The 16,547-nt window shown below is 41.6% G+C and overlaps 3 protein-coding genes across 3 annotated transcripts in view; all 3 read right to left on the reverse strand.

Moving 5' to 3' along the window:
• The window catches only part of LOC131514232 (protocadherin beta-6), a 43,291-nt gene that overhangs the window by 6,278 nt on the left and 20,466 nt on the right, over window positions 1-16,547 (reverse strand). The window lies entirely within an intron of this gene.
• On the reverse strand, window positions 2,102-6,132 carry LOC131514253 (protocadherin beta-8-like). Its single transcript, XM_058734044.1, has one exon. The coding sequence runs from the start codon at window positions 5,495-5,497 to the stop codon at window positions 3,101-3,103; it is 2,397 nt and encodes a 798-aa protein (XP_058590027.1). The 5' UTR covers window positions 5,498-6,132; the 3' UTR covers window positions 2,102-3,100.
• Window positions 6,303-11,189, reverse strand: PCDHB7 (protocadherin beta 7). Its single transcript, XM_058734108.1, has one exon. It carries the CDS (start codon window positions 10,923-10,925, stop codon window positions 8,538-8,540), a length of 2,388 nt encoding a protein of 795 aa, XP_058590091.1. The 5' UTR covers window positions 10,926-11,189; the 3' UTR covers window positions 6,303-8,537.

Consider the following 16,547-nt stretch of genomic DNA (forward strand, 5'->3'; position numbering starts at 1 on the left):
CTAGAGCCCAGAAAGACATGCACTCCTGCCAACACTTTGACTTATCCCAGTGATACCTATACCAGACATGAGACCTAAAAAGCTATAAGGTAATACATTTTTTTATTTTAAGCAACTTTGTGGTAATTTTTTATAGCAACAATGGAAAAAAAATACGTTACACAAGTATGGATATTCATGCACCTCACAGCTGAGTCAACAACAATTTATCACTCTACAAGAATAGTTTCCCACAGCAATTGCTGGAAGATGTCTGATTCAGCTCCAGTAAGCCATCCTTTCAGAATAAAGTCATTTATGACTCTCTAAATTTTTTGCAGCATAATTTTTTTGTGGAGTTGCCAAAGATGTGGTTAATTTTAACAGAACATAGCTGGAGCCTATCAGTTTTGTTCCTACTAAATTTCCAGAATCTCTAAATTATTCAGTGAAAAAAATTCTTCCACATCATTGCCTATACTTCTCTGAAATTAGTTATTTCATTTAAAATTAATGCTAGAATATGAGGGGCACCTGGGTGGCTCAGTTGGTTAAGCATCTGACTTCAGCTCAGGTCATGATCTTGCAATCATGAGTTCAAGCCCCCCATCTGGCTCTCTGCTGTCAGCACAGAGCCTGTTTCTGATCCTCTGTCTCCCTCTCTCTCTCTCTCTCTCTCCCTCTGCCCCTCTCCCATGCTCATTCTCCCTCTCTCAAAATAAAAAAATAAGCTTTAAAAAATAAAATTAATACTAGAATATCAATTGCTTTCAAATAATAGTGTGCTAAAATAATTACAGTGTATTTAATCTGCATAAGGGACTTAGAAAAAAATGTAAATAATAAAGTGAATTTCAACTTTCTAAGGAAAATAAAAATTTTATATTAGGACTGACAGAAAACAGACTGAAGGGCTAAGTACAAGAAACTCAAGAAACATAACCATAAGGTAACTTTATTCCTTATTCAGGGCATTCATTAGTGCAATAATGAATGTGATATGTTTAGACGGTACAGGAAAATGATCAGGCTGTATTACTCCCAATGAAGATTAACTGTGGTGTCTCACCCAGATAGTAGGTCAGTGCTTCTATAAGAACTTTGGATCTACTGGTCCAGAGTAGTATTTTAGTCTATAGTAAAGAAACAAGTACAAACTGTAGACTAAAAGCTACATTTCTACATAAGGTTCAGTTTATGGAATAGATGGATTTCACTTTCCTTAGTTAGGAAGACAATGCTACCAGTTAATGCCTGCCATTATAACACATGGATTAAGAACTGGAGTATTCAGTTAAAACAGACAGATATTCAAATTTCTCCTTTTATTACTTTATAATTGCTAGCAAGTTACTAACCTTTCTAAGCTTCAGTTTTATCATATGTGACTCAGAAAGTTAAAGTTCACTTTATTACATACATTTTTTCTAAGTCCCTTATTCAGACCTTAGAGTTTGGCAGAGGACTAAAAAGATAATGAATGTAAAGCATTCTAGTCTACTATTTTTTTTTCCGTACCCTACTTTGAACTAAATTAGAAATCATGAATAAGAGCTTTAAAAGATCAGTTATATCAAACTATACACTTAAGATCTGTGCATTTTACTGTCTTACATAACATTTTAGTTTTAAAAAATCTTACTGTTAAAGCCTTAGGATTGGATTCCACTGGAGGTAGCACAAAAACTAAAATGATGGTGGCTGAAATGAGATAGAAGTTCTTTTATCTCTCAAGTAAAAAAAGAAATTCAGAAGTAGGCACTCCAGGGGTGATATGATGACTCCATAGTTACAAGGGACCCTCATTTCTTTTAAGTTTATTCTACACTGACTGTCTTTGTACATTATTTCCATTCTAAGTGTTGTTCTATGGTCCAACATGGCTAATTATGTTTCAGCTATTACTTACACATTCCAAGCCATAAGAAGCAGTTAGAGAAAAACAAAAAGGTACCTCTCCCTTTAAATAGCCTTCTTGGAAATCTCCTACAACATCTGTATATACATTCCATTGGCAATAACCTAGTGAAATACTCCATTCCAGCTGCCAAGGAGGAAAAGGTATTTTTTTTTTCACTAAACTTGCTAATGCTAATGTAATTTGTGATCTGTTACTAAGGAAGAAAAAAATAAATGGATATTTGCTGGCCACTGCATTTTCTGTCATCCATGCTCAATGTTTCTCAAATAGAAAAAGTCCATTTCACTACTATGCTATCTTATGTCACTGGGTGAACACAATGTAGCTATTTTTTCTCCAGTTAACAGCAATGAAACTTAATAGAAAACAATTAAAATAATTACATTAAAATTAACACTACTATATGAATGAAAGGAAGCACAGTTAGTATAACATTTAAGAGAAAACAATATCAGAGTTAAGAGCTATGAGAGCAGCTTCCCTGACTGCGCAGAGTCTGCTTGGGATTCTCTCTTTTCTGCCCTCTCTCTGCCCCTCCTTCGCATGCATGTGTGCACACATCCTCGAAGTAAATTAAAAAAGAGCTATGAGAGCAGAATAAAGCAAGGGCCAGATTCTCACTGTACCAGTTATTTCCTTCTCCACCAGGCATACTTCATGTGTTAGTGTATTACTGCTTTTATTTATGATTTAAAACAAGAAAAGGGAATACAATTGATTGTATAAAATTAACTTTCCACTGTTTTTTCCTAATCCATTTCTTTTTTCAAGCTCTATTTAAAAAATGTTTATTCCTTTTTGAGGGGGAGGGGCAGAAAGAGAAGGAGACAGAGGATCCGAATAGGGCTCCCACAGCATCCAGCCCTATTCTGGGCTCCAACTCTGGAGCAGTGAGATCATGACCTGAGGGGAAGTTGGGATGCTCACCCGGGCTACCCAGGTGCCCCATCCTAATCCATTCCTAAACTATTCCACAGCAACAATTTGTACAACTAATGACCTCACCAATGTTTTGAGGGCAAAATTTAAGACCAATCATCTCATAGTGATGAAAAAAAGACTATTCTTTATAACAAAGGGGTAATATAAAGTATTTTGCAGGCAAATTTAGTGTGATTTAAAAAGTCTTAACGGGTGGCCAGGAAAGCTATATCTTGAACTTACCAATTTTAAATATCTGGAATATGAAAAACAATACAATCACTGAATACTAAAACCAAAGTCATTCCTAAAGTTGGCGCTTTCTTCTATTTCTGGCCCAGGGGAGTGGCCCTGGAAATTGGGCACATTTGGCTTGAGGAACTTGAACTCACTGGTCCCCGAACCTCCCCGAAGACACACCTCATACTGGTAGCTCTGCGACAGCGTCCCCGCGCCACTGACGTCCACCAGGTGGCCCGGAAAGTGGCCCTCGGGCCCCGAGCAGCGACCCGCAGACGCCGCCCGGCTCCGCCTGCACAGCCGCACCGCCACGAACACCAGCACCGAGAACAGGAAGAGCGACGACACGGACGCCAAGGCCACGACCAAGTAGACGGTGAGCGGGTCTGCCCGCGCCTCGGCCGCCGCCACCTCCGGGAGCGGCAGGTAGGGCTGCGAGAAGCCGTCCACCAGCAGCACGTGCAGCGTGACGCTGGCCGAGCGCGGCGGCTCGCCATTGTCCTTGACCAGCACCACCAGCCTGTGCTTGACGGCGTCGCGCTCGCTCAGCAGCCGGGCCGTGCGCACCTCGCCGTTGTGCGCCCACACGCCGAACAGCCCGGGCTCCGTGGCCTTGAGCAGCTGGTACGACAGCCAGGCGTTCTGGCCCGAGTCGCCGTCCACCGCCACCACCTTGGTCACCAGGTAGCCCGCCTCGGCCGCCCTGGGCACCAGCTCGGTGCAGGGCGCAGAGCCGTTCTGCGGCGGGTACAGCACGAAGGGCGCGTTGTCGTTGTCGTCCAGCACCAGCACGCGCACCCGCGCCTGGCTGCTGAGCGCGGGCGAGCCGCGGTCGGCCGCGCGCACGCCGAACTCGAACGCCTGCAGCGCCTCGTAATCCAGGGACCTGAGCGCGAACAGCTGCCCGTTGTCCGCGTTGATGGACACCAGGGAGGCCAGGGGCAGCTGCGGGTCCGCGGGCGGCAGCAGCGAGTAGGTGACCTGGGCGTTGGCGCCCGAGTCCCTGTCCGTGGCGCTCAAGCTGCCGATGTGCAGGGCGGGGCTGTTGTTCTCGCGGACGCGCAGGGTGTAGGTGGTTTGGCTGAAGGCGGGCGCGTTGTCGTTGACGTCGGAGACCGTCACGGTTATGTTGTGCTGCGTTTTCAGCCTGGGGGTCCCTAAGTCGGTGACGGTGATGGTGATGTTGTACTCGGCCTGGCTCTCTCTGTCCAGGGGTCTCTCTGTTACCAGGGTGTAAAAATTTTCTAAGGAAGATTTCAGGAGAAAGGGTAGATCGTCCTGAATTGTGCAATTTATTTTCCCATTTTCTTCCGAATCAAGGTCTGAAACACTGAGAACTGCAACCATAGCCTCAGGCGAGTTCTCAGATATGTGTCTAGTAAATGCAGACATGGTGATTTCTGGGGCATTGTCGTTCACATCCAAGACTTGAGTCAGGACGGTGCATTTTCCAGAAAAGCTGCCAGAATCTCTGGCCTCAATATTGACTTCATAGAACTGTATTCTTTCAAAATCAAGTTGTTTTTTAAGTCGAATTTCTCCTGTCATGGAATTGATTTCAAAGGTTTTGCAAATCTCTTCAGAAGCCTGGAAAAGTGAATAGGAAATCTCTCCGTTGACTCCTATGTCTGCATCCGTAGCAGAGACTGTGACAATCAGGAAGCCTATCGGACTGTCCTCAGGAATTTTCACCCTATAGAGAGACTGCTCAAATTCAGGGGCGTTATCATTGATGTCCACGACTAAAATGTTGATCTGAGCGATGCCAGACCTGGGTGGAGAGCCGCCATCCTGAGCTGTAAGGGTTAACCTGAGCTCAGGTTCCTGCTCTCGATCTAGCGCTTTATCCAGCACCAACTCAGGATATCTGCTGCCATCACTGCTCTTGCGGGTGAGGACGCGAAAATAAGAGTTGGGACTGATTATATAGGTCTCAATATTATTTCGGCCTACGTCCACATCCTGAGCGTTCTTCAGTGGAAATGTAGTTCCAGGTGGACTGCTCTCTGATATTTTTAGCAACATATCTCTGTCTACGAATACTGGGGAATGGTCATTTATGTCTATTACTTGTAGCTCAGCTTGAAAAAACTGTAAGGGATTTTCTAGCAACACCTGGAAACGCAGCACACAGGGGTCTGTGTGACCGCACAATTCCTCCCGGTCCAGTTTCTCATTTAGCAACAAATCTCCAGTCTCCTGATCCAGCTTCAAATGTAGTTTGTTCCCTTTGGAAATAACCCTTGCCCCACGCTTGGAGAGTTCCCTCTGACCCAGACCTAGATCCTTTGCTAAATTGGTTACAAAGGAGCTCCCCTCGGTTTCCTCCACCACAGAATAGCGCCTAGGTTCTATACCCGCCTGAGATAAGCCCAAGAGGACAAAGAATAAAACGACTTGCCTTTGTCTGCAAATGAACTTCCCACTGGCCTCCATTGTTGTTGTCTGGTAAAGCCTCCCTCCAGGGTGGTTCTGCTGAACTGTAACGACTTCAGTATCCGAGACTGTGGCTCTGTCACAGGATACCTCAGAAATATTCCAGTGAGTGGTCCTTATCAAAGGACCCAGTCCTCCTCCAGTGGCATCCAAGCTTCCCGTGGGCTTCCAGGTTCTGTTGCTTAGGTTTTTTGCCTGTTAATGGTGCTGCAGCTGCGGTGCTGGTCTGTACCGTCTTATCCTGCAGCGCCACCAGGCGTCCTCAAAGGATCTTACATTTTCTGGGATGAAAAATGATGCAGTATTCCCAACTCTTGCCTGTATGTACTGTACTGAGTCTTACCTTTACTATCCCTGGACTTTACAGTGCAGACAACTGTCTGAGAGCCAAAAAAGAGAAATAACACTAGTAAGGACTTTCTACTTTCAATAACGCTAAGTGAATTTGGAGCAAAAAGAAAATATTTATGTAACAGCCTGGCTAAGAAGAAAACATATACAATTAAAATATACAACTGGAGGGGTGCCTGAGTGGCTCATTGGTTGAGCGTCTGACTTCAAGTCATGATCTTGTGGTTTGTGAGTTAGAGCCCCACTTTCGGCTCACTGCTGTCAGCACAGAGCCTGCTTCAGATGCTCTGCCCCCGCCTCTCTCTGCCCCTATCCTGCTTGTGCTCCCTCTCAAAATTAAACTCATATATATATAGTATATAGTATATGTATTATGTATATATATATATATATATATATATACACACACACATACATATACATACACACACACAATTGGAGTCATATAGAAAACTTTCAGAGTTACATATTTTTATTGCCAAGAACTATGGAAACTGCTAGCTATGAAACTTGGACAAATTATTTAACCTCTCCCAGTTTTCTCACCTGTAGGGTGGAGATAGTAATAGTGTATACCTCATAGGGCCGCCTTGAGTTTCCTCACTTTACAGATGAAGATACTGAGACAGAGAGAGATTAACTTTACACACACACACACACACACACACACACACACACAAAGCATGTAATTTGATGCCATCAGGTAGCAGAGTTTACATGAGTCCATTGCTGTGACTTGAAAACACCCAAGATTCATGTGGTAGAAGAATGCATGAGCAGGATTACTCAAAAATTATCATCTCAAATGATGAAACAAGGAAAGGCTGGAGAGTTTATCTAAGAGAGATATAATCTGTAACTGCAGTGGTGATTCCACATCTCAGATGGATGTCCTAATTTCATTAACTTCCCTTCTTACAGTGTCAATTGTAAAAACTTTTTATTATGAAAAATTTCAAACCCCATAAGGAAGAACTGTATGATGAATCTCCAGGTACTCATCACTAGCTTCAACAGTTCTCAATATTTTGCCATTATTGCTCACTCTATCTGCCCATCATTTTCCAATCCCAAATTAAGTTTTCACCCATAAATACTTCATTATAGATCTCCAACTTTTAATACTTAAAAAAATAAAACAACTATAATGCCATCCCCACACCTAAGAAGTTAGGTTAGCATTATTTAATATCCACTTAGATTCAAATTTCTCTAATTCTTTCAGTTGTTATGGTTGTTTGAATCAAGACCCACCAAGCATTATATTTGCTTGGTATGTGTCTTAATTTCTTTCATTGTGTAGAATTCCCTCCTCCCTTTTTCCATTTCATTGATTTGTTGGAAAAAGGGTAATTTTACCCTGACACCATGAAAACAATTTAGGATTTTACTGCCATGAGGGGTTTTTCTTTTGCCCTTAGACTATATCCCATTAGTAATTCATAGTAGCAGTACTATTTTAAGAGCTACCAGCACTTAGCATATAATACATTCAGAATACAGCTATGTAGAAATTATCTGAATAGTTGTTAAAGAAAAAGCAGTGGCAGATTATTATAGCAAGCAAAACTTCTCATTAACTTTCCAGAATCTCTAAGCAATTTAATGACAATTTGTTTCTTTAATATGACATATTTAAAACTATTCTTTTTCTTATATTTCCCTGATTCATCACTGCAATATATTGAATAGGAAGTTTTAAAAATTAACTTTAAAATTAAGGAAGGAAAATGTGTTTTAAAAGTAGGTAGGGACCACTGTAGAAAAGTTATTGCAATGTGAGGAAAAATAAACTAATGAAGCAATCAAACTGATGTATTATTTCTATTCAGGGTCATTAAGTTTTCTGTGACATGAAGGTCATATGTTCAGATAACAAGGAGAAAGCACAAATGGATCCTTCAATATTTTTTAACTTAAGCTTTGGTCAGATCACAGCTCTAATAATAATAGTTGAATAATTGATCCAGAAAAGCTGGCTTATTGGTATGTGAGAACATATAACCACAGACCACCACACACATTATTATTTCCAAACGTAGAAAACACTCAACAGGAATACTAACCTAAGAAGATTTCTTCTCCTTAATTAGGAGAAACTTGCCAGGTGATATCTAATGACAGAAAGCAGTATAGCATCATAGCAAGATCCCAGAGTCAGACAGATCTAGGAGAGATGCTCAGCTCTACCATTTATTAGTTGCTGACCCTAGTGAACTCGCTGGGCCTCTATGAATATCTATTTGCTCATTTCTAAAACACCTTACAGATTTACTTCTCATGTTAAAAGTGTTAAAATTGTGTATGATGCATAGTAAGCGTTTTTTAAAAAGCTTTAAAAGATACTATCTATACTTCTAAAACTAAGAGTAGGTATACTACAACACTCCAACTCAGAAAATAAGAGTAGCAAAATTTTAAAGACAAAACCAACTTAAAACATCATAAACAAGATTAATCATGTAATAGGCTGCAAAAAATGCACAATTGTTTGAGATAAAATATAACACATATACATTACATGCTTTGTGGAAGTTTCCTAGGGCTAAAGCTGGATCCGTTTCTCTGTAAAGAAATTTACCCTGACTTTAAATAATATTAAAGCACTCCTCTACAGGTAACTCAGGACGAATTTCACAATAGAAAAGTATTTACAGACACAATATGGACATTTATGTTCCATCCCTTATCAGAAACCCAAATCATTCTGAAATGAGGGATATTCTTCCACTTCCCTTCTTGTACTTTGAAACTGCAGATTAGGGATAATGGGCTTGAGGAACTTGAACTCACTGGTCCCCAAGCCTCCCTGCAGACACACCTCATACTGGTAGCTCTGCGACAGCGTCCCCGCGCCGCTGACGTCCACCAGGTGGTCCGGAAAGTGGCCCTCGGGCCCGGAGCAGCGACCCGCAGACGCCGCCCGGCTCCGCCTGCACAGCCGCACCGCCACGAACACCAGCACCGAGAACAGGAAGAGCGACGACACGGACGCCAAGGCCACGACCAAGTAGACGGTGAGCGGGTCTGCCCGCGCCTCGGCCGCCGCCACCTCCGGGAGCGGCAGGTAGGGCTGCGAGAAGCCGTCCACCAGCAGCACGTGCAGCGTGACGCTGGCCGAGCGCGGCGGCTCGCCATTGTCCTTGACCAGCACCACCAGCCTGTGCTTGACGGCGTCGCGCTCGCTCAGCAGCCGGGCCGTGCGCACCTCGCCGTTGTGCGCCCACACGCCGAACAGCCCGGGCTCCGTGGCCTTGAGCAGCTGGTACGACAGCCAGGCGTTCTGGCCCGAGTCGCCGTCCACCGCCACCACCTTGGTCACCAGGTAGCCCGCCTCGGCCGCCCTGGGCACCAGCTCGGTGCAGGGCGCAGAGCCGTTCTGCGGCGGGTACAGCACGAAGGGCGCGTTGTCGTTGTCGTCCAGCACCAGCACGCGCACCCGCGCCTGGCTGCTGAGCGCGGGCGAGCCGCGGTCGGCCGCGCGCACGCCGAACTCGAACGCCTGCAGCGCCTCGTAATCCAGGGACCTGAGCGCGAACAGCTGCCCGTTGTCCGCGTTGATGGACACCAGGGAGGCCAGGGGCAGCTGCGGGTCCGCGGGCGGCAGCAGCGAGTAGGTGACCTGGGCGTTGGCGCCCGAGTCCCTGTCCGTGGCGCTCACGCTGCCGATGTGCAGGGCGGGGCTGTTGTTCTCGCGGACGCGCAGGGTGTAGGTGGTTTGGCTGAAGGCGGGGGCGTTGTCGTTGACGTCGGAGACCGTCACGGTTATGTTGTGCTGCGTTTTCAGCCTGGGGGTCCCCAAGTCGGTGACGGTGATGGTGATGTTGTACTCGGCCTGGCTTTCTCTGTCCAGGGGTCTCTCTGTTACCAGGGTGTAGAAATTCTGTACTGAAGGCTTCAGGACGAAGGGGAGATGGTTTTGGATGGAGCACACCATCTTTGCATTGTTCCCTGCATCTCTGTCTCTAATCCTAAAAACAGCTACTACTGTCTCAGGTGAGTTTTCTGCAATTGGGCTAGTAAGTGATGACATAAGCAGTTCCGGTGGATTATCATTTATATCTGTTACATGGACCACCACCGTACATTTTCCAGAAAGCCCTCCACCATCTTTGGCCTGAATAGTTAATGTATAAGTTTGTATTGCCTCGTAGTTCAATTCGGCTTTAAGATAAAGCTTGCCAGATGTTGAATTGATTCGAAATGTTTTGAGAATTACTTCAGTGGCATAAAAAAATGCATAGACTATTTCTCCATTAGTTCCGGTATCTAAATCTCTAGCTGACACAGCGACAACCAGGGAGCCAACAGGGCTGTCTTCAGGCACCTGCACCTTGTAGAGGGACTGTACAAATTCAGGGATGTTGTCATTTATGTCCAAAACCAGGATGCGTATGAGGGCAGTCCCGGATCTGGGCGGAGACCCGCCATCCATGGCTGTGAGGGTTAAATTGAGCTCAGAAATCTTTTCACGATCCAGCACTGCATCCAGGACCAATTCAGGATAAACATTCCCCTCCCCACTATCACGGACATTAATATGGAAATAGGCATTGGAGCTGATCGTGTAGTTTCTCAGGTTGTTGATTCCAACATCTGAATCCTGTGCACTTTCTAGGAGAAATGTTGCCCCTGGAGTGGTACTTTCTAATATTTTCAAGGTAGTCTCTCTATCTAGAAATACTGGAGAATGATCGTTGATGTCTCTGACCCATAGTTCAGCACGGAAAATCTGAAAAGGCTTTTCAAGTAACAACTGGAAAGGTAGCACACACGGCTCTCTGGGCCCACACAGTTCCTCTCGGTCTAATTTCTCATTTAGAAGTAAATCACCAGTAAGCGGGTTGAATAGTAAAAATCGTATGTTCTCATCTGAAATGACTCTAGATCCCCGAGCTGACAGTTCTCCCACCCCCAACCCCAGATCATTTGCTAGGTTGGCCAGAAAGGTCTCTCTCTCTGTTTCCTCCGCCACAAAATACCGAAGCGGTTCTGTGCCAGCCCAAGACATTCCCAGAAATACATAAAGAAAAAACACTTGCCTTTTCTGCACTTCAGGCATCACTCTGGCCTCCATTCTTCGTTTAAACAATCTTTCAAAACCACGTTCACTCGGCCTCAAGCAGTTCTCAGAAATGGCAGAAACCGAATCCTTAGAAATGAGTTGGTATGTTTGTGGGGAGGGGTCCTACTTTTCCCCAACTCCAACACCACGGTTTCCTTTCTTCTACTTTTGTCTGGCCAGCTTTCCTCTGAAAACTGGAGTCTGTAACATCCTTTGTGCGAATATTTCCCCCTCTTTTTAAGCCTGCAGCGCCACCTTGCGTTTTGTGGATGTTATTCCCACTTTCAAGAATAGAACAAAAAGATGGCGGATTAAAGGAACTGCAACAGGAGTAGCTTCCCCCCCCACCCCACCCCCACCCCCGCCAAGTGTCTTTGCGGTTTTATTACCATTTACCTTAAATGGTCACAGTAATGTTAGTAAGGGCCTACATTGTTTACCCCTCTGATAGTCTGAATTCGTAGAAAAGTAAATTTGTTGTTTTCCTTAATCTGGGAACAGGAAATTCAACTCTGGCTTCCCACCAGAAGTAAATCTTAAACCTTTCTCCAATTTTTTAATGGATTGGGGGTTTGGTGGCTTTGCTGGTGGTAAATCTATGACTATCTTTTCCATTTCACTTTTGGTTATCTATCTGTCCAGGTTTTGTTCGGTTTTAAAGTAATTTGTATTTAATTTTAAAAACTAGTCATTTTATCTGGATTTGCAAAATTCATTGTATTTTTTATCTTTGGTTATAGCCTTGTTCTTATTAGTAATGTTTAATTTTTTATCTCCTTTTTATTCTTGGGGAGACTTGTAAGATCTCTATTTTGCTGATCTTTTAAAATGCGGTTCTTTTTTCAAAATATGTGACCCTTGGTTCAAAATCAAATAGTACTAAGTGGTTTAGAATAAAATCTTTGTCCGCCTTTGTTTCCTTACTTTCCTAGATCCCTTCCCAATAGGCAGTCATTTTAAACTCCTTTAGTTTTCTCTTCTGCCTTATTCTGTATTCTGCTGTATTTTTATTAATTTTAGGCATTATCAATTGACTCCTTATTATATTGGATTAGGTTTAGCTCTTGGACACTCAAGGCCCTTTCATGCCTCCTTTAGTTGTAGTACTATTTCAAACATGGTTGTGTACTAATTATATTTTCTTTTTCACTGTTTTCTTGAAGTTAATAATTGCCTTGCTTTTTCATTTACTTGATTTTCTTTATTATTTGTCACGTGTTCTTCCCATACTTCCAATTGCCTCTCAGTAGAATTTTCCACATGGTCATTCCCATATCTCCCGAGATACCAATTTTCTTTAAATTGAGTGTTTGTTTTCTACATCTGCTGCATTGCTATCATCCTGGAACTTTCCTTTGCTGTCATTCTTGGAGTTCTCTTTGTCTTTTATTCTCGTTGGATTTCCTATTTTAGGATTTTATTTCTTCCTCTTTTTTTGGTTTACTCCATGCTTTAATAGATTCATCCTATAATAGTTTCATCTGAAAAGATGTCAGGGGACTTGATGATGATATCCTCCAAAATGCCTGTCTCTTGAGTTACACAGCTCCAAATTGGACTAGTTTGCACTTGAGACACAGTTGTCATCCTGGGATTATCCTTGAACATCATTTGAAGATTCATTTCATTTCTTTTTTTCAATATTCTCTTCTCTTTTTATTCTGACTTCCTCTCTTGGATTACTCTATCATTTTAATAGATATATTCCAGTAGTCTCCAGAGAAGAATGTATGAGAGTTACATTTTGTGGTGACCTTGAGTGTATTAAAATATCTTTAGTCTGCCCTCAAACTTGATTGGAAATTTGATGATAGAGTTTGAGGTTGGAAATATTTTTCTTCAGAATTTTAAAATATTTTGTTAGTGAGCTCCCTAAAATCAATGTGCTTGCTAAGAAGTCTAAAGGAAATCTTATTTTATAGTTTCTATATAACCTGTATTTTTACTTCTTGGAGTATTTCATCATTGTGCTATTTTCAAATTAAACACTGATGTGTCTTGGTTTGGGTTTAAGTTCATGCATTGACAATTGGTAAGCGCTTTCTACTAGGGAACTAATTTTCTACAGCTTTTAGAAATTTTCTGGAATTATTTCATGGGAAATGTTATTTTTTTCTCTCTCTCTCTCCTCTCTGTCTCTCTCAATTACTACAAATAAGATGTTGGACCTCTGGTATGATCTCTAATTTCCTTATTTTTTTCTCACCTTTTTGCCATTTTAAAATACTTTTGTAATATCTCCTGGAATACTTTCTCAACCTTACCTTCAAGCTCTTCTATTGAGATTTTCATTTATTATGTTCATATTTTACAAGAGCTCTGTTTTTAAGGAATTTTTCTTTTTTTTAATTTTTTTTAACGTTTATTTATTTTTGAGACAGAGAGAGACAGAGCATGAACAGGGGTGGGGCAGAGAGAGAGGGAGACACAGAATGGGAAGCAGGCTCCAGGCTCTGAGCCATCAGCCCAGAGCCCGAGGCGGGGCTCGAACTCACGGACCACGAGATCGTGACCTGAGCTGAAGTCGGAGGCTTAACCGACTGAGCCACCCAGGCGCCCCTTAAGGAATTTTTCAAGAGAGTCCTCTTTTTGTGCTTATTTCATAGATGCAACAACTTATCTGATTATATTAATTTTAGGGGTTTTTTTTCAAGTTTTCATCTCTGAAATCTTTATTTTGTCCAATTTACCTTTTTTCCTCTTTGCCTGGTTTTTGTTTCAGTTTTTCTTTTTAGAAGCTTTCTTCAGGGGTATCATTCAGGTGTCTGTTCTTAACTTAGTTTGGTAGCCTAAGGAGTTCAGTGCTAGCTCTAAGCATGTTGGCAGGGCTTGTCCATTTTGATGTGTGCTCTAAGGTGAACTGGAAGCACTTGTGGTTGGGGAAACCCTAGTGTCAGTCGGAATAGGTCTTTGCCACTTGGACTGGTTAGATTCTTCAACTCTATAAAATCTCCTACTCAAAAGGAAAAGGTATAAGTTGAAAAGGTAAAGGACTGATGGAGGAAGACGAGTGGATATCTGCATCACTCAGAATATGATAGGTAATGCTTCAATATCAAACAACCCTTCCAAATCTCAGAGGCTTAACACAATGAAGGTTGATTCATTTCTCACACTATATATCCTATACAGTTCAGCATGGAGTCCTCATGGTGCTCAGCCAGGGATCCAGGCTTCTGGAGACTCCATCTCTACCTATGCTTTCAGGATCACTGTATTGGAGAAAGTAAATGTGTTAAACCATGTGCAGTCTCTGAAAGCCTTAGCCCAGAAGTAACATATATCATTTATTATCACATTTTATTGGCCACATGTAATTTAAAGAAGAAACACAATTAAAATTCTGCCATGTGTCTGAGAACGGAAACATCTGTAATTGGTCCCAATGACTCTCATTGCATTTTAACAATCCATCAGCATACAATGTTTAGATGGTCATTTGTTTCTACTACCCATATGACCCCTGCTCTCAACTTTGCCAGTGGAACCTCTAATATAATGACTCTCCTTTTTTGTGGTGATGAGAAATCAAAATTCTAGAATTAATGCTAGGATCAGAGAAAGAGGTTGCTCATTGACTACATTGGGGAAAAGTTATCTGCTGTAGATTTAACCACTTTTCACGCAATTTTAATGTGACCCTCCATATTTGGCATGCTATCATCATTTCCATAGTATGTAGGGCTGATGGCTCTGATGCTTCTGAAAATCCTGCAGCCTCAACAGGATTGGTTCTCAGCTTTTCACACTTCAGGATTTGGTAGTTGGTTTGTCGTTCCACTAAGTCATTCATTTACTTTCCAACTACTAATATTTTTCCCTGTTGTCCTCTACCTTGTTCTTTCCATTATTATAAGTTTATATTTTTGAAAATATCTCTTTACTTTCATGTTAGTGCATATTTAGAGGAAGCCAAATTAAAGGTATATGTCCAACCCACCAATTTAACTCAAAATACCCTTGAATTTTTCAAAGAAATAGACTTACGTTTTATTGGTGAAATCTTCTGTGGTTATTATTCTACTTAATTAATTTACTTTTATTCTTATAATCAATTCATTTTTAAAAATTATTTTTCTTAAATCTTGAGCTGTTTTCTTTGTAAGACATGCATGTAAACCTCATAACTTTCTCTGTTCCTTCTTTGGTTATCTTAAATATCATTTTGTTAAAGAAGCTTACTATAACAGCAAGAATTATGTTCTAGGTAATTTCTATATATAAATATGTTCTCTATAATTTCAACCTGATATTATAGAAGAAACCATAACAACAATGGCTTCTCCAAAATATAATTTTATTTTCTCTTATAAAAGGATAGTGGCTTGAAATGCATTCAGTGCTATCTGGGATAGTCACTTTCCATCTTGTTGTTTTATCACCTTCAAATCATGGCCTTCACTTTACAGTTCAAGACCGCTGTCTAATATCCACCCTTTATAGCTCCATTAAGACCAATAAGTAGGAGAAAGGGAAGGCTTTGTCTTCATTTTTAAAGACTACTTCCATGAAATATTCCATGGCACTTGTAGTCATGTCTCAGTGGCCATAACTTTGGTACAAGACCACTTCCAATCACAGCAGAAGTTGGGAAATATAATTTATAGCCCACATATCCACATGAGCAACTAAAAAATGAGAGGTCTATTAGTAAAAAAAAAAAATAAGGGGATAACATATATTTGGGTGAAGTGAGTAGTCTATGTCATACCCACTCAAACCACACCTATAGTTCCCATTGCTCACTAGGAGCAGATAGGGTCAACTAACTTGCCTGTTTGGGTTGGTTATTAGAGGAGCATATGATTGCATTTCTACATATTGGTGGTGTGATTTGTAGCCAAAAGAATTTTTGTTCCACTGAAAACTTAGCCCCAAAGCAATAAATGAATTCATTTGCTGAGACAAGATTCTCTTTGAACTAATGATGCTTCCTCAGTGGGCTCTTGGCAACTGTCATCCATTCCTACTTCTTTTTATGATTTTTAAAAAATTCTGGGTCTAGATATCTTAAAATTTAATTTTAAGGACTCTGAATTATTATTCTGGATGAAAATTAGGTTTTACCAATGAGATGGCTTCAGATGATGAGCCTGAGAAGACAGGCAAAGGTCATCTACCCACTGTCAATGCTATTAATCAGCAAGGTCAGAGAGATGTGAGTGCTTGCAGCCAAGTCAGCATTTCTGTGTCGAGCCATCAATTTCAGAAGTAATTGGAGGCCACTGTGGCAGCTAGAAACTAGGTTCCCCTGAATTTTCACCAGTTTTAGAGGTGATGATGGGAGAGGACATTGTAGGAGCAACAGTTTTGATAGTAGCAGTAGCAGTGGCTTCCTGATTTCTATACTACAAAAATGGTAGTATGGCTTCAAAACCAGGAGTTAATTGCAGGCTCTCTCACTTCTGCTTGTCCAGTTCTTCTGATTCTGTAAGCATCTAATACCTTCTAGCAAATATCTGTTTTTGGTTAGATATACATAAAGTGGTTTCTATTTTTTTATTGTGCTGAATTCTGAATAATTCACCCAAAGTCACCCAAGGTCAAAGTCAAAATTGCATGCCTTCACTCAAATTATAAGGAATAGGAGCTTATCAGAGTTTGTAAAGGAAAAGAAATAAGGTACAAAATCAT

This window comes from Neofelis nebulosa, chromosome 1, assembly GCF_028018385.1.
Source record: "Neofelis nebulosa isolate mNeoNeb1 chromosome 1, mNeoNeb1.pri, whole genome shotgun sequence".
NCBI classification, from domain to species: Eukaryota; Metazoa; Chordata; class Mammalia; order Carnivora; family Felidae; genus Neofelis; species Neofelis nebulosa.

Excerpts from the sequence above, each read along its gene's own strand:
- PCDHB7 (XM_058734108.1), bottom strand. The coding sequence starts at position 10,925 with ATGGAGGCCAGAGTGATGCCTGAAGTGCAGAAAAGGCAAGTGTTTTTT.
- LOC131514253 (XM_058734044.1), bottom strand. The coding sequence starts at position 5,497 with ATGGAGGCCAGTGGGAAGTTCATTTGCAGACAAAGGCAAGTCGTTTTA.